Below are 19,085 nucleotides of genomic sequence, written 5' to 3' on the forward strand. Positions count from 1 at the left end.
CGTCGTCGTCGTCCGAAGACAAATTTGGTTTCCGGACATTAACTTTAGTTTAAGTGAATGGATCTCTATGAATTTTACCAGAAGGTTCAATACCACAAAAGGATTGGGATTGATTTTTTGGGTTAAGTTACCAACAGTTTAGGAATTAGGGCCAAAAAGGGGCCAAAAACAAGCATGTTTGTACTTTCCGGACAATAACTTGTGTGTAAGTGTATGGATCTCTCTGAAATTGTACCACAAGGTTCCATATCACAAAGGGAAGGCTGGGATTGAGTTTTGGGGGTAATTACTCCAAGGGGTTGGGTGGGGTTCAAAAAGTTTTGGGGTGTTCATATTTTTGTTCTTCAAAATTTTTGAAATTTCAAATTTTTTGAAAAGTTTCAAGAAGAAATCTTCAATTGCACAGTATTGCGTAATAGCACAGTATTGCACAACAGCACAGTATTGCGCAATAGCAAGAACTTTTCAATTGCACAGTATTGCGCAATAGCACAGTATTGCGCAATAGCACAGTTTTGCGCAATATCAAGAAATCTTCAAGTGCACAGTATTATGCAATAGCACAGTATTGTGCAATAGCAAGAAATCTTCAATTGAAAATAAATACAAATCTTTTAACCAATTTCAATGGGATTAATTTAAAGTCTTTAATTTTTGGGGGTTCTAACCTTGTATAACTATTTTGGATATTGGGCACCATTTTTAAATTGGTCTATATTGAGTTCAAAAGGGTCCAAAATTAAACTTTGTTTGATTTCTTCAAAAACTGGATTATTGCGGCTGTATGATATGCTGAATCTTATTGTGCATTTAGATTTTTTATTTTGGGCCCTGTTTTCAAATTAGTCCATATTAAGGTTTGAAGGGTCCAAAATTAAATATTGTTTGATTTCAACTAAAATTAATTTTTTGGTTTTTTTTATATGCTGAATCTAACCATGTTGTTAGATTTTGGATATCAGACCATTCTAGGTAAATTAAATGTCCCATTTCAAATTTTTAAGATCTTTGACCACATTTATTTTGTGTCAGAAACCTATATTATCATGATTATGTAAAAAATTTGATCTCAATTCAAATTCAGACAATATCAAGCTTGGATATTGTGTCCAAACTTGCCCCAACTGTTCAGGGTTCGACCTCAGCGGTCGTATCAGGCTGCGCGCAGCGAAGCATTTTATTACTATTCAGTATGGAATATCCTAGGAATTGTTATAAAATATTGTCTGAATGTGTTTTTCGTCACCTTATTCGTATTTTTGTCAATTCCACCATTCACCGTGTACACACGTGACGATGAGCTAACAAAATAGCCAAGCAACGACACATCATAACGTACCTCAAACGAAAGATTGGAAAAATTCAAACAATGATGCATTACAACGTTATCAAATAATATAAACCGACAAAAAAACCGAAATCGAACAGATTGACTATATATTTCATCGGCAGTTTAGCAGTGATTAGTTGTAACATGTAACCGCTTTTTTCAAATCTGCCAGATACTTTTAATTACGAATGGCATATGTTTAGATCGACAACGTGTGCAACTTCTTGTTTTTTTTTTCAGAAATGTATCACTCTTATACATTGTAGCCGATGAAATAAAAAAATTATACTTACAAAAACGCATCTTTTTAAGTCACTGAAAATTCGAGAAAAGACTGTCTCAAACAACCTCCAATTTTTGAATTATTCAACTGTGTCACTTTCAGAAGTTTGATCCCTCCACTTTTCAGCCCACAGTCTACTTCTACTCAACTGAATACTGTGCAGACTATTCGACTGTACAACAACAATTCTACGCAGTTGTATAAAATAAGACAATGAGACATTGGTACTCTGGACTTGGGTTAACATATCACATAATAACAAATGTCTTATCTGTATTATACCATAAATTAAGCTAATTATTTATTTATTATATGTATTGTTTATTGCAGGAAACTTTCAGCTAGCAATTCTTCATGAACAAAGTGATGTTGCCAACCTAATACAAGCGACTATAGCCAAGTACATAGGACCAATAACCAAGAAATGTATTCAATGGTCTCAATCAAATCCAGTAGGAATGGACTGGCTGAAGAAAGTTTGGTCTTACATTCAGCAATATGATCTGAATTTCTTTAGTCATCTGAATTTGATACCACATACCAAGACAAACGGACTATACAAAATATCTACCGTATTTCTTCTGAAATCAAATGGATCGTTCGATATTCCTTCGGATGTATGTTGCTGTTTGGGATACTTAGATATTGTTGTTCTTGATTTTATACCTTCTGAAATTGAAAATCACATAAGCATTCGCAATTTTATTTATTTGCCGACAGTGGAAAATGTCTTCCAGATGTTAACAAAAGTGCAAGCGAATGGTAATGTTTACCAATTCATTCAAAAGTTCAATGAAGCAGTCACAAACTCTCAAAGATCGCAGTTTGTAACATATATTTCACGATATTCTAACATGAACAGACATTTAATTAGTCTTCTTTCTTCTTTGGCACTGTTTGTTGAGAAGACATCACGACGATTTGTGTCGTTGAATCAAGTCAGATCTATTGCTGACACTGACGGTCTTCCCTTGAGGTACTTTCGGGAAACCTTAGATTGTTCTGACACAAAATACAGATCGCTAGCACAATTGCTGAATGCTACATTCATCGACAGAGAGGATGTTATTATTGACATTTTGCAAAATCTGAGTAGCCAATATTCTGAGAGTGATACGAACAAAATGATGGCATATGTCCTGAAAAATATTTCATATTACCGAAAGAGCGAACAATTGTTAAGTCTTGCTAAAGGCATCCCGTTTGTATACAGCAATGATGGACAGAGAAAACGAGTAGCAGAATTGTTTGATCCAGAAGATCCTATTTTACCACTGATAATTTTGGATGGGAACAGATTTCCGAAGAAACAAAGTTTGATTGTTGAACTAAAAATACTGAGAAAACTAGGTTTAAAGACGGTTAATGATGTTACTCCACAAGATGTACTGTGTTGTGCACAACACATTCATAGTAACTCACACAAAAACACAGAGAAAGAACGCTCAGAAAAATTGTTCGAATTTTTACAGAGATTTAGTGGACTGCTGAATAATAACATATCTGGATATAAGCTATCGCATCATCTTTCAAACCTACGTTTTGTCGAGCCTAGCCAGCGGAGAAGAGAATTCCCCTTGTCTCTGCCATGGTATACAGAAACGTCAGAGAGTACTTTTTGTCGACCTTGCGATTTTCTTGACGCAAAACATACAAAATTAGTAGGAAGTGTTAGGCCAGTTTTGAATCGTGACTTTTCAACTAATTTGGCCTTATGTTTTGGTTGGACAGTAGAACCCACTGTGTCCAATGTAGTAAACCAGCTACTTATTATTACTGAGAAATATAAGGACCAGAACAAACCTGAACTGTTACCTATCATTAATGACATCTACAGATTTTTGGCATCACACTATGATGGAAGTAATATCTTTCAGAATTTATGCACCCAAAAATGGATTTGGATAGGCAATGGGTTTAAAGCACACAACCGTGTTTATTTGAAAACTAAACCATCTGATATCAACCTCACTCCGTATTTGTACCCCCTGCCTGTTGAATTAAAAGATTCAATTTTGTTACAGTTCTTCAGGAAAATGAATTGTATTGAAGAGCAAGACACCATATTATTGATCAGAGTTCAATCAATGATCCGGGACAATTACAAGAGCAACACTAAAACAATTGAGAGGGTAAAAACAGATCTTCAGCTCGTTGTAAACATTTTGAACATTGTTAAAGATGCTCCGAACGATCAGGTCGATGGTGTATTGTTTCCGATCCATCAACAAGATAAATTGAAGGTTGTATTGAAACCTCCTAACGAATGCAATTATTCTAAAGATGATGATGACATATTTGGAGATGAAAAACACTTTGTGCATCAAGATGTACCAGTTGACACTGCTGAAAAATTGGGTGTTCAATCGGTGACGGACACATTGCTGGAAGATGCGGAACTTCTTGAAGAATGGGGACAAAGTGAACCTCTGACTAGAAGAATAAAAAATCTACTCGAAGCGTACAAAGATGGACTTTCAGTACCAAAAGAAATTATTCAAAATGCTGACGATGCTGGAGCTACAAAGGTTTGCTTTATGTACGACCAAAGGGATCGTGAAAAATACGGGAAGATGTTACTCGACAAAAATATGTTTGAATGTCAGGGACCAGCACTTTGGGCGTACAACAACGCAACATTTTCAGATGAAGACTTAAAGAGTATAACGAAAGTAAGTGGTGCAACCAAAGAAACAGACACAACTAAAATCGGAAAATTTGGTCTTGGATTTTGCTCAGTCTACAACCTGACAGAAGTTCCAAGTTTTGTAACAGGGGACCAAATGGTGATATTTGATCCTCACTATGATTATCTTGGAGATGCACTCAAACGTAAAAAACAACCCGGTTTGAAAATTGATTTGCGGAAAAATAGAAAAATATTAGAAAGAAAAAGATCGCAGTTCGAGCCATATAATGGCGTTTTTGGATGTAATCTTAATGTTCAGCAAGATAATGTATGTTATAATGGAACTTTGTTTCGGTTGCCACTAAGAACTAGACAGCAAGCATCATCAAGCGAAATAAGTGACAAACCATACAACAATCAGCAGATGATAAGTCTGATGAGAATATTTGCCGAGGCCGGAGGAAATCTCTTGTTATTCACACAAAATGTTGCCACCGTCGAGTTTTATCATCTACCGGAAAATGAAACGGATCCTCAAAATGCTTCTCTTCTATATAGTCTACAAAGACAGACTTTGCAGTTAATTGAAAGACCCATGTATATGGCCTCTGCAGAAAGCAGGAAATCAGTTCTTCAGGAACTCTCAACAAGTATTGAAGACGTTAGAAAAGACCCAAATAAACACCTGTCTCCAGTTGAACTAAGTATTTTACTTCAAATTTCAGTCAAAGCAACAGGCGGACTAGCTCATATTGGGATAAACGGGAGTTCTTCATCAACGAAATGGTTTGTTACATGGGCAACTGGTACAGATAGAAGCAAGACTCTTGCAATGGATTCAGCTGTTAAGGGTTTACTGCCTCTAGGTAGTGTGGCTTGTCCGTTAGAAAACATACATGGGGACACGTACAGGACTTGCCAATTGAATGAATTACCTTTCGGGTTTTACAAAACCAGTCATGTCTTCTGTTACCTCCCACTGCCTGTTGAAACAAAATTTCCAGTTCACATCAATGGCTCTTTTGCTGTAACATCTGATCGCAGACGACTCTCATGTAAAACAACAGATGATAAGGATTCATTTCAGAGCGACTGGAATGAAGCTTTGATGACGGATGCCGTTTGTAATGCTTATATACTGTTCCTTAAAAATCTTCGTCACCTAAACATTGAAACGAAAGAACAGTTTCACAAACAATGGCCTGTACAGTATAAGAAAGAGGAAAACCAGAGCAACTTTGGTAAATTGCAAGTTTCATTTTATCAGAAAATAGCAAATGAAAAGAAAGGTATTGAAGTATTTAGGAGAGAAGAAAACTTTACCTCTATTGACCATTGTAAGTTTCTTGACCCCAAGATACTGGAAACAGAATTTGGTGACAAGGCATTTTCTGTTTGTATTCAACTTCTTGAAAACGATAAAACTACAATGATGCAATTACCAAGCAGATTAAGTTCATGTTTTAAAGATGCAGGATGTGAGTCAATAATAGAATCAAGAATAATAAATATCATTACGTTTTATTCAGAATTAGTTTTGCCACATCTTTCTTCAAATGAAATTTGGGATGAACAAATCAAAGACCAGCTCATGCTTCATGCATTGGACAATGCATCTGATAAGATACTTTCGCTTTTGCAGAACCATGAATCTATACCGACAGCTCCAAATAGACTCTTTAGACGTCCTAGTGAAATAGTTAACAAAACAGGACCTCTGAATGTTCTCTTTTGTGATGAAGACCAACGGTTTGTGGTTGGGACAGAGTACACTACATCAAAAAGATTGAATACTCTAAAAAATCTCGGAATGATAACAGACCAACTTTCAGAGGATCTGATTGAAGATAGAGCAGTTTCAATACAATCTCTGGCTACAGTCTGCTCTCAATGTGCACTAGATCGCTGTGCACAATTTGTAAAATATCTAAATACGATGCACACGAGTATCATTAAAAACCAACGACTGTTGAATAAATTGCAGTCAATTAAGTTTTTGCCAATAAAATCTAAACCCAATGACTGGAAATGGACTTGGGCTGCGGATACAGTTGCACACCCTGGAGATAAATGTGAGCATTATACATGTGGGAATGAAAACCATAGGAAAGATACCTCTGTAGTTTTTGAACGCCCAATTGAAATTTATTCTGCAACATTGAATGATATTGTAGGATGCATATTTCCAGTTTTGGATGAAAGTTACTTTTCACGTGACAGCTACCATGAACTTTTTACACAGCTTGGTGTAAATAACGCAGTTGATCTTGGACAAGCATTAAACAATCTATCCACTCTTAGCAATGCTGTTTGTCAAAATGGAATTGGTGATGGAACACATATGTTGAACAACACAACATTGAGTGTATATAGATATATCAATGATATTTCCATACACAACTTACACTTAGAAGAGAAGGCTAGTTTTTTATATGAAACAGCAGAGTGTTATATGGACAAAAAAATTCTACTTCTTGATGGTAGTTTTGTAAAACCTAACAATGTTTTTTTGGATATGTCTGAAGACTGTATCCCTTACCTGTATAGTCTTAAAAGGGCAGACCATATCAGAAAATTAAAAGGATTTGTAGATCTCTTTAGAATTGAAAAGCAATGTCCTGCTCGACGGGTAATAAATGAATTACTATCATATCAGTCTAAACATGGATCAGATGCAATGAACGAGAGTGAAGTGAGACTTTATGTTAGACTTTTGAAGGTTTTAGTTGATTCACTAAACAGCGATGTAATAGATAATGATACTCTTAGGGAGCTATATATTCCAGATGCTGATGGAGTTCTGAGCCCTATTCATACGTTATGTCTTGACAGCATCGATATAAAGTCCACAGATACAATGAGATTCACACATCAAAGTATCTCCCCAGAAATTGCAGTGCCATTAGGAATCAATACTAAAAGACAAAAAAAGGTAGCCGACTGCTCTAGACCATCAAAAATTTATTCAAAAGACTTTGGTCAGCACGAGGAACTTATCACAAGGATAAACCGTATACTCTCGGGCTATCCTTGTGACTCTGGTGTACTGAAAGAAATGGTGCAAAATGCAGATGACGCTAAGGCTACAGAAGTGCATATTGTCATGGACTTTGCTATGCATCCAACAGACAACTTACTTTCCGAAACATGGAAGCCTTTGCAGGGACCTGCTGTTCTTGTATGTAATGACAGTTATTTTTCTGAGTCTGATATAGAAGGAATCCAAAGGCTTGGAATAGGCAGCAAAAGTGGAGATCCAACAAAGACTGGACAGTATGGAGTTGGATTCAATGCTGTGTACCATCTGACAGACGTTCCCTCATTTCTGACAAGAGGTCCAGAAGTTCAAACTGGAGAAGTTCTTTGTGTAATGGATCCACATTGCAGATATGTTCCAGATGCAACGATTCAATGTCCAGGTAGAGAATATATAAATACTGAAGTATTAAAAGAAGAACATCCTAATGTTTTTAGCTGTTATCATGATCAAATTCTACTAAAAGAAACTGGAACAATTTTCAGGCTCCCAATAAGAACATCTCAGTTTAAATCAGATATTTCTGGATCACACTTAACCATAGAAGATGTTAGAGAGCTTGTTAATGGCTTCAAAGACGAAATGGGAGAAATGCTGCTGTTTGTCAACCATGTAAAATCTATAAAGGTTTCAGAAATAATAGAAGGAAAGTTACAACCTGTATACTGTGTTCATTTGGAAATGTCCGACACAGATGCAGAAATGAGACAAAAGTTTTATAACATGATAGACAGTGGATCTAAAAGCATTCGGGATTGTCAAGAACCAGACTCCATCGATCCAAATGAAGTTAAATATTTTGCCGACATCAGAGATTGTAATGGTGCATATTCAAAATGGTTAATAGTTCGTCGAATGGGTTTTTCAGGAAAACATAAAATACCAGAAGAAGTTATCGGTTCCTACAGAAATGGAAATCTTGGCCTTCTACCAAGAGGAGGTATAGCTTTGTCACTTGATGAAGGGAAGAACGAAAAGGAAAACGGCAAGGCGTTCTGTTTTCTGCCACTTCCAGTTGAAACTGGACTACCCGTTCACGTGAATGGACATTTCGCATTAGATCACGAGGCAAGACGAAACTTGTGGACAGATGATAAAGAAGGATATCGATTATCTTGGAACAAATATTTAATGGAAGACGTCATTGTTCCATCTTATGTAAGTGCCTTACATATATGGAAGAAAAAATACAGCATCGATACTGGTACACCAACAAATGCACAAAATATGAAGAAAACGCTTATAGAATACCACAGACTTTTTCCAGACACATCAAAGATTACAGGCATTTTCAAGTTCCTGGCGCAAAGTTTATACAGATGGATTTATAATTATGAAGAACATATGTTTCCAGTATGTAAACTTGTTACAAAAACTGACGTAATAACAACCTTTTACCCAGTTGTAAGTGATGTCTTTCATTTTCCTTGTGTATTCAACACATTAAAAACAAAAAACATAACAATAACAACCGACTTCAAGACTGTTTCACACACTAGCAAAAGAATAAATGAGCGTGTTTCAAGTTTGGAGCATTCAGGGGCATCACTTGAAAGCAGAGCTGTTCAAAGGCTATCACAGTTCATACAAATATGCAAAGATATAGGAATCAAATTGCTGGAATGCCCAAAACATATTTTAAAAAGTATGAAGGATGCTGATCTTAAAGTTGAAGAGATGACCCCAGTATTGTTCATTTCCTTTCTTAAGTCACATGAAGAAGAACATGAAGATAGTTGTAAGATTGGTAAAATGGGACAGTCACTGGAAGAAACTGCTTTAAGGAAAATACAGAATCTTGAAATTTGTATAGAGTATTGTAAAAAGGTGACAAACGCAAATTTTGGTGACCTAATGGAAGGATTACCTTTGAATCTGACAAATGATGGTGCCTTACGCTCATTCAGTACGTCGCATCCAGTATTTTGCTCAATATACTGTAGTCTCCTGCCCCATACATCGAATTTGTTTTTGCACTGCAATTTAGTTGATAATTTCAGCCCATCTGATAAAGGATTGAAGGCATTTGATATCGAAGGCTTTGTTGAACACCTCCCAGAAACTTTACATTTAGAGAAATACCGAACGAAGAATATACCAGTAGAATGGAATCCACAAAGTTCTAATATTCCAGAATCAGATTGGATTGAGAAAACATGGAAATTTCTTAGTTCTGTCGTACGTAATACACAACAGATGACAGATAACACCGAATCAAACACCAATGCTGAAGTTAACACATCAGAATCTATTTTAAAGATTCTCAACCAACTCCTGTATTGGAGTTTGGTTCCGTCAGTTCAAGTGAAAACATGTTTAGTTGAACAAGAAAATGAAACAAAAACGCATCTTTTAATGCCTGTGGGTGAAGCTATGTTTATACTGGACATAAGTACGTTTTCGGGAAAGCTCAAAAGGGCTTTAGAGGAATTAAGGATGCCCTTTCTAGACGAAAATATATACTTTGAGTACGACAACATTGTAAAGCATTTGGTCGTTGTAAGAGATCGTCCAATCTCTTTGCTCAATCTATTATTTGAAAAGCGACATACTATTGCAAGTCTACAAATTGAACCGACAGATTGTATAGAAATAATGGACTTTCTATCTGACCATTTAGACATTATGCTAAAAAATGATTCGGAAAAAGATATTTTGGAAAAAATAAAAGAAATACCGCTCCATGTCAGCATTACAGGACAACATTGTAACATAAAAAGTGGTCAAAGCGTTCTGGTAATAAATGATATAGTTATAACTGATGGAATCGAAGAATGGGCTGAAGCATCATATACCTTACTTCTGCAGACAAGTACAAAACTCACTAAGCTATACGAAACATTAGGTTTTACAGATAAAAACCTGAAAAATATTGATCTCTACCGAAAGCACTTACTGCCAAAATTTGTCGCTTTGCCTAGGGAACATCATATGGCGCACATCAAGTACACACGAGATGTTTTGTTAACAAAACCGATTGGCGGTTCCTTTAATGAAGTGCAAGAAGATCTCATTTCAATACTAGAAAGAGTTCAATTTGTGCCCGATATTGATGGGGATTTGAAAATAGCATCGAAGTTTAGGGATCCAACAAATGAGCTTATGCGACTTATGCTTTCAGACTCGGAATTCCCAGCAACAGAATATAAGGATAGCGAATGGATTTTTTTCTTGAAGATAATCGGCTTACAAACTGAAATTACACCAGAAATGGTCTTACAATTTGCAAATGATATTGAGCAAATTGGACGGAATGGTATAACAAAAGAAAATGAAAAGGATTTGACATCAAAATCCAAGTTGTTAGTGGAGCATATCTTTACTCGACTAGAAGTAGATACAAACATGCTGAGATCATTAAATACCATAAAATTTATTCCTATACACACTATTTGTAATTGGAAATCACGTATATGCTCACAGGCTAATGAAGCAGAATTGATCAGTTTTCATAATGCGACTCTCAGTTATAAGCAAGATATTTGTTGGACAAGATGTTCGTTAATTCCAGAATGGGCAAATCCATTAAATCCATTAAACCAGCATTATTATGTCGGAATGAAAAAGTATGACGAAATGTTCAAACATTTAGAAATAGTCGAAGAACCAGAATTTAGAGATGTTGTTTGTCATGTGCAGAACATATGTGACAATATGAATGCACTCATTCCCACAATCCAGGAGGATGAACGTCTTTCCTCAAGAATAGAAAAGTTAATGATTGGTATTTATAAATGGTTACATGGTAAAATGAATGATGGGTCAAACAAGGATAGCATGAAAAGGACACTTTATGCAAAACCTATTATTTTTTTGCCGGTATATAAATTATTTGTCTCATGCAATAAAGTTGCCATACACATAAAGGAGGAAGATGTTATAAAGCCATATCTTGTGGAGGCTCCGAGTAAATACGCCTCTTTTTACAATTTATTTGAATGCCTTGGTATGCAAAGACACATAAATGTTTGTAGTTTTGTTCATGTGTTAAACCAACTGAAAACGAATATTGGAGACAGAACGGAGCTATTCGCAGAAGAAATGCAAATTGTAAAGCAAGCGGTTCAAAAAATGTTCGACTATTTACGACTTCCATTATTTGGTGACACTGAATATAAACAGCTTTCAGAATTAAAAACGCTTACTATGCTGTCAAGAGAACTCAATCTATGTGATTCAAAGCTTCTAGTATATTCTGACAATGAAGCTTTTGAGGAGAAAATAGGAGGTGACATGACAATGTCATATCTCGTAAGACTTGACGAACTTGGAGTAGGGATTACTGGTTCATTTTCACGAGAATTTCAAAAATTGCCAAAACATTTACAACCAAACATTTTGTCAAACATGATAAAAAAAAGATTGAAAGACAGTTTTGAATTAGTTCCGATAGATGAAAAAGGACAGTTAATTGCTACTTTGCTAAGTTCCTCGCAGTTCCATAAAGCAGTATTCCGTATTGCTATGCACGCAAGAAAACGAATTGAATGGTTAACTGCGTTGGATCTGAATGAAAACATTGTAAATAAGTGGATTGAAAACCTAGAGAAAATACAGGTATTACAAGTCCGAACAATCGAATTTGATTTAAAGTTTAGAGACCAGAAGGTAGGATCGAAAGAGGTTACTTGTTATTACCAAAAGAAAGACGACTCTCCCAGTATTTTGTATTGTGCCCTAAAGGCTACAGAACTGAAGGAATGGGTGGTCGAGAATAGTGGTGTTTTTGATTATGCAATTTCCCATTGTTGCGACAGGAAATTTTTCGACGTTGGAGGCTTGCTTGTAAAAACTCTACTAAAGATCGACAAATTAGAAGACATGTCAATATTGTTAGATAATGAAAATGTTGAAGAATTTTCTATTTCAATCAGATGCCAATCTTCTTTGTTTCCACCTACTGGTACAACCGTGCATCAAAATTGGCATAGGTTTTTAGACAACAGTTTTACAGAGTTTCACGAGGGTGAATATGTAGCTGTTCTTTTGAGTGAGGAACAGAATGAAGGCGATATGTACATCCCAGCAGTCTATATTTATGCCAAGATCTTACAGAAATGCGACCCTATCCAAAATACATTATCTATTATCAGAAGTACGTTGCTAAAGTACAAGGTGCTTGTAGGGCGTGGTCGTATTCAGGAAATACATGCATTTGATATATTCAAATTTAATCGGAATAAACAAGAAACTACTCAAGAGCTTGTGCCTTTTCTCGATATAGCAGATACTTCTCCTGACGACAGACCTTTGGAAAGCATTTGTCAGGATGTAGAAGCTATTATACTTGCAGCATGGACTTTACCAGAAGAAGAAAGACGAAAATTAATCAAACGATTGTACAAAAAATGGCATCCAGATAAAAATCATGGAAATGAATTTGCGTCAACAGAAGTATTCAAGTTTATCAAACAAGCTGTTTTGAATTTAGAAAGGGGGCACGGCATCAGAGATAACAATACAGAGGACTTTGATTTTTCTAGGAATTCAGCATTTTGGTCCCACTTTCAGACATGGGACCATGATGCAACTAATAATTCTGAAAGACACTCGTCAGAAACCAATGGTGGCGGTGGCGCTCAAGGACATACGGCTGGTCGGCAAATGCGAGAACCTGTTCCATCATTAGCTGAAGCAAATCAGTGGATGCAACAAGCTAAACGAGACGTTACAGCAGCCAGTAATTTTTTTGAAGCAGCGGAAGTAGGACACAATTTCAACTGGATATGTTTTATTTGTTATCAGGTAATGAAAAGATATGGTTATTAATTTAACAGTTCTTAATTTTTGAAATGGTTGTAATTCCCTTTGGATTGAAAACACAGGAGTTATGTTAAGTATGAATAGTTAAATAATATAGCTATGTTTAGCTAGCTATTGCAAAAAGAATACCTAAGTTTCAATAAAGATTAAAGAAATTTATACTGTGATACAATAAATCTCTCTGCAATGCAGTAAAATTTCAGAAGGACCTAAACCTATTTAGAAAACATGTAATTATTTTTACCAGTATATCGCTTCTTTTTCTTCTACATTTTCCTTTGAATGTTTTTTGACAAGTACCGATTATGAGGGTTTTTACATTTTGATACTGTAACGTGAGGGTACCCAAATTGCACCTATTTTGACAGTTTTTTCGCCTACGTTTATTTATGATCCAAACAAAAGTTTCCATTTTGTGTTTATTTTGTAGAAGTATCCTTATTTGCTATATAGTCCCACCAATTTAATTTTGAATCCATATTGAATCATAGAAAATGGGTTTGAACCGACCTCCAAACGACCCGTGATTCTGTAATGAGGAGTACTCATGCTTAAATTCACGTCCGTGAAAATCGAATAACTGATGTTTTGTTTTATTTCTTCAAATATTTAGAACAATTTGACAACAGTCCATGCTTAATATTCATATTTTAAGAAACGGATGCCCGTAACATATTTTAATTGCTTATTCTTAGAAGTTGACATTTTGTGGACGTCGTATGGCGACGTTTCCGTAGATTTTACTTTTTGGAGAAAATAAGTACTTCACCTGTTGATATGTACCGTGAACGTTTTGTATATATATTTAGCTATGTTGAAAGACGTGCATAATGTCAAATAATAAAAAAAAAACTAATTTTTAATTCTCTAAGAAAACTTGTAAGACTTCCGCTGCTATTTTAGCTAAATGGGTGCAATTTGGGTATTCGGTGCAATTTGGGTACAGTGACGTTAAATATCTGAATGGTCTTGTGTGTTTTTTTCATGATGGAAACAGCATTTGTCTTTTGTTCACCGTCAAATCAGAAGAACTAGAACACACCCGCGAAATCGCGGGTATTTAGAGCTTGGTTGAAAGTATGTATACTGTTGTAGGATGAATTTTTGTAAAAGATTTTATGTCTGGAGAATTTCAGAAAAGGTATCAAACTGAGTCATAGGCACTTGGAGACAGGACAATTATTTTAAGCCCTCTCCCTTTTTTCCAAAGTCCGTTATTTTTTTGCTCTCAGTTAAATTCTATGTTTTTCGCGTTTCTGTATACTATGAACATACATACAATATAAATAAAGTGTATTTACTATTAACTATCAATTCCAAGTTTCTTCTCCACGGCGATCACTGCTATATTATATAGAGAGTCTCTATATATTATAGGGTTATAATCATAGTATGCATGCAGAATAATGCGATAATAATTATCCTGTCCCCGAGTAATTATGAAAATTATGTTTAAAGAGGGGAGTAAAGGGGGGGAGGTATCTGCTCGGAAGAACGCGAAATAAAATTGCCATTTCACGATGAGCAAACAATCAAAAATTTCTTGCACGTTGATCTTTTTATCGATTTCAAGAAACACGGTGTATAACGAACCTTTTTCACGGCTGCACGTGAAATAAAAAGTGGCAAAACACGTTGCACGAAAATAACCCTTTACCCCCTCTTTTAAAGTTTAAAATCGGAAGTTTTGGGTATGACTTAAAAGTCGGTCTGATGACGGAAACAATATCCGGACGCCTTTTTCTTCGTTTTTTTCCCAAAATAACTCAAACTGAATAATCATAAGAATGGATGACAAATGCGACTATGCATGGTACCTATAGGACACAGAGGCATGATGATTAATTTATTGGGGAAGGAAGAGAAGCGACACAAAAAATGAGGTCTTCTCGTTTAATAGTATAGATATTAAAAAAATTGATAAACATTATGACGTCGGTGATAAGTCCGACTCAACATATTTGATGACACACGACTCACGATAATGAGTGATTTTCAAAGTTTGATTTGGTCCTAAATTTGTGTAAGGGTACAAAAAATAAAAACACAGACTTTAAAATAATTTTTTAATAGTAGCAGAAAGTTGAAATTAGATTCAAGATTAAATATTGTTATGATCATTCTTGTTTCAACGTTAAATTTATCAAGCTTATTACAACATTATTTTTCACCAGTCTGTTGAGAAGATCTTGAAAGCTATGCACTACAACATGGATTCAAACAACGTTCCCAATTCAAGCAGCTTGGAAAATTTGGTCACTGGCATGAATATTGAACTTCAGGATATGGTCATTACTTTGACGACATTACTTGGAAACCACGCGGGATTGTTATACCCAGACCGTCATTCAATTCCAAGTATACCTGCAGATGAATTCGACAAAGCAAAAGCAGATCAAGCGATAAAACTAGCACACAAGATTATAGAATATGTTTCTGACAGGCTCTGAAGGTGAGTAAAATGACAACTAGAAATAAAATACGTATTTCCCTTATGGCTTGAAGAAATTGTTAGAACGCTAATCTTACATTGTATCTATAAAACAGAGATATTCGTAAAGCATACAATCATACTCTTTTAAAACTCGATAGATACACTTCGTACAACATCTGCTCTTGGCACTCGGTAACGGCATGATTTAAACTATGCTGTGTACATGAATTATTTTATTGTTCTAAAACTAAGGTTGCAACGCTTTTAGACAAAGTTAACCTCAGACTGTTTTGATTGTTTTGCTCTCAAAATATTAATACGTTCTGCTATACGTATTCTTCGTGGGCATACATGTACCTGATTTTGTTCTTTAGAGGTGTCATGTGGAGAATGAGTGTTGTTGGATTGTTGTCTCATTGGCGTATAATATCCCACAATGTATGAAAAGCAATCTAACAAATACTGTTATAGATTGCCCGCCAGTTCCACAGAAAATACAGAAACAATACGAACATTTTAACATGTATGGGAACCGTCGAGATATTCGTATAACTCGGCAGGAAATAATGTTTCAATTAAAGACGAGAAAGTTTTGTCATTTCTATTTAACTATAATTATAGTATCATTGCGTCAAATGGTGAAGCGGGAAACATAGAGAAGTTACTCTTATATAAATGATAAATGACACAAAATGAATGGTTTGTTTTACGTGGGTAGCCATACTGATTAACACTCATTTCAAACTACAGTGATCGTACTCTTTTAATAGATAAAATATGATACTAACATATTAAAAGTATTACGTATGTTTATTGATAATTTTTTTCAGATCTGAGGATGGTGGAATTGAGAAGAAACAGTTTTCAGATATTCTACAAAAGTGAATTTGATATCTGTTGAGTTGATCGCATGTGTTTATTGACCGTATACTTGTAATATATTGAATACATGTTGGGTTTTCTTTTTTACATCTGCACAACTGAGAATGGTGCAACATTGTTTAATTGACATTTAAAAGACATTATAATGCAGTGATAAGTTATTTGTTATTTGATCTGAAGAAAGTCTTCGAGACAAGTAGTTCAGTAAACCACGCAATTAATTTAACAATCATGTTGTTAATGATTTTATTTTAAACGGTTCAGAAAGGTTCAAATGAAATTGACCTTTGGTAGAGATAAGTATTGTTGATATAATATAAGAAAGACTTACTTAAATGCACATACATTATTAAAACTTGTTTGTTGATTTTTTTATGTAAATTTTGTTCATTGTATAAATTCTTTAAAAGTAGGAAAAGTCTTTACTTCTTCACCATTAATGACTGATTTACCCTAAGAATCTGTGCAAATTATGTAACTATTTAATTGGTGTCTTGAATCTTTTCTTTTTCGAATCTGCACTTCATGTTTTCTTTTTATTATTTTATACTATACAGTCATATATATCTTATTAAAGCAGTTTTTACAAACTGCGTGTAAGTCTTGTTCTGATTATTTTTTTTATAAAACTAATGATAACTTTAATATTTGTTCAATAACATATCTCCGTATGAAGATTAAGGGATGAATATGTATGAGAAACATTCTGATTACTACAGTATATTCTTGGCCATTGCCGTATAGGGAAAGTAGTAGTAATTAATTTCCCTAGCTTTAGGTTGCCCTTCTGTGTACCGTGTAGCTACTCAGGCGAAGGTAGTCAATTTTAGAGCGTTTTGGTGTGTAAATTTACAACATAATATTTGAAACACATGGATATATATTTTGGAGAATTTTTTGAAAATATTTCAGATTTTTCATAAATGTTTTGTAAAAAGACGGTTGCTATCATAATTGATACTTTGGTACAAGGTCAATAGAAAGACCGTCATGCCACAATGTGACTTCAATTTCTAAAACAATTAATAAAGTACTTCTATCACACTCAACTTTCTTGTAAAAATTAGCAAATTCAGAAACTATTAGTTCTGTCGCCTATGATGGGAAAGTATTTCAGTTTTTCCTATTATAAGCATTATTTGTATAGAAAACGTTGTTTGTCTCCATCCTGACTGACTTACTAAGTGGAAGGTTTTCAATGATAAACTTATATGAATCATGTTTGTTTGTTTTATGTGTTGTAGATTATATGCTGTTTTACTTCAAAATATATTATGACATACATATCACTTGAAACTGCAAAACATCTAATGGAAAGATTTGTATCAGACATTTTCGTTACACTTAATTTTGTTATATATTAAAACTTCATGCACTTTTTTTACATCATTGTTTCAGTATAGCCTTTTTCGGCGTTTTATTTTTGCACATGTATAAATGTACGCAAAACAATCGCATGTTAAAACAATAAATTAAGGATATGCCTGACTTCATGAGTATGGACAGACAGTAGAGTTTCTGTTAATAGTTAGACTAGTTATGGTATTTATTTACAATTGATTATTTGCAAGATAATTGGCTGTTAAAGACCATAATGGCAAACAAATTACTTTAATTGAAACTGTTTTTTATGATTCAAAGAGGGAGGCATGTTTGAACTATCTATACGGCAAATGTGGCCGCTACTACAGTTTTGTATTTTCATATTTGTATACTACTTTTGTCAAGCGCTTTTAAATTTTGATATCTAATGTCATGTATATTAATTAAAAATGAGATAAGTTATTGAAATGTGATACTGTTAGTAAAGATTTGATTTGTATTTAAGTGTGTACATGGTTTGTATTATGATTTTACTAATAAATGTTTTGTTTGCTTAGATTGGAAATAATATTAAATCAATTTAATTTGAAAATGAGTGTTTTATTGTCCTTTATTTTTAAGCAGTAATCAATGATAGAAAAATATAAATATTATACACATTTTACACATACTGACCAAGGTGATATTTTTTTACTGAGATTTATAATCACACAATAACACTTTTTTTTCAAAGAGCAGTATGTTTTTATTACACTGTGTGCATTGTTTCATCGCTACTTTTTATCCCCCCCCCACAAAAAAAAAGAAAAAAGAAAAAATCGGTTGCATATAGTACTAGTAATCACTTTGTCTGTCTCAAGGCCTCAAAAACATGTAAACCCTCACCTTATTCTGTATGTGGTTGTCTCAGGTCAGTATCCTGTTATTTAGTGATTGTCATAAGTTGCTGTCTGCTATATTTGTTTTCACTTATAGTTATAGTCATATCATAAATCTAGGCATTTGTTTTCTCATTTGAATTGTTTCACATTTTTTAGCCGCATCCTTCTATAATAGCTAACTATACGGTATGGATTTTGATCATTGTTGAAGTTGTACGGCGATCCATAGTTGCTTTCATCCGCGTCCTTGATCTTTAATGGATTGTTGTCTCATTAACGATCATACAACACCTTATTTTATAAAGACAACAACAATCACTGAACCAGATACAGTCCGGATAGCTTGACTTGGTACATTTTCAAGCACAAAATATGATGGGGTTAAACCAGTTTAACTTGCGCACAAGCTCATCTTTACCTATCTAGACTATATGTCGTTAAACTAAAACACACAATAAAAAACCTGTACAGAGCCAGAAAGTATTTAAAATGAAGGAAAACCCAATTTAACCGAATTGGTGAG

At 34.5% G+C, this 19,085-nt stretch overlaps 1 protein-coding gene across 2 annotated transcripts in view; it reads left to right on the plus strand.

Moving 5' to 3' along the window:
- The window catches only part of LOC127734284 (sacsin-like), a 50,583-nt gene extending 32,310 nt beyond the window's left edge, over positions 1-18,273 (plus strand). For both annotated transcript variants that reach the window (XM_052244108.1, XM_052244107.1), the window contains exons 7-9: positions 1,944-13,024; positions 15,217-15,494; positions 16,307-18,273. In XM_052244108.1, the coding sequence (XP_052100068.1) occupies positions 1,944-13,024; positions 15,217-15,492 (11,357 nt within the window). In that variant the 3' untranslated portion in view covers positions 15,493-15,494; positions 16,307-18,273. The remainder of the gene's footprint in view (positions 1-1,943; positions 13,025-15,216; positions 15,495-16,306) is intronic.
- The last annotated feature ends 812 nt before the right edge of the window (positions 18,274-19,085 follow it).

This window comes from Mytilus californianus, unplaced genomic scaffold (genome assembly GCF_021869535.1).
Source record: "Mytilus californianus isolate M0D057914Y unplaced genomic scaffold, xbMytCali1.0.p SCAF_3, whole genome shotgun sequence".
Classification (NCBI taxonomy): Eukaryota; Metazoa; Mollusca; class Bivalvia; order Mytilida; family Mytilidae; genus Mytilus; species Mytilus californianus.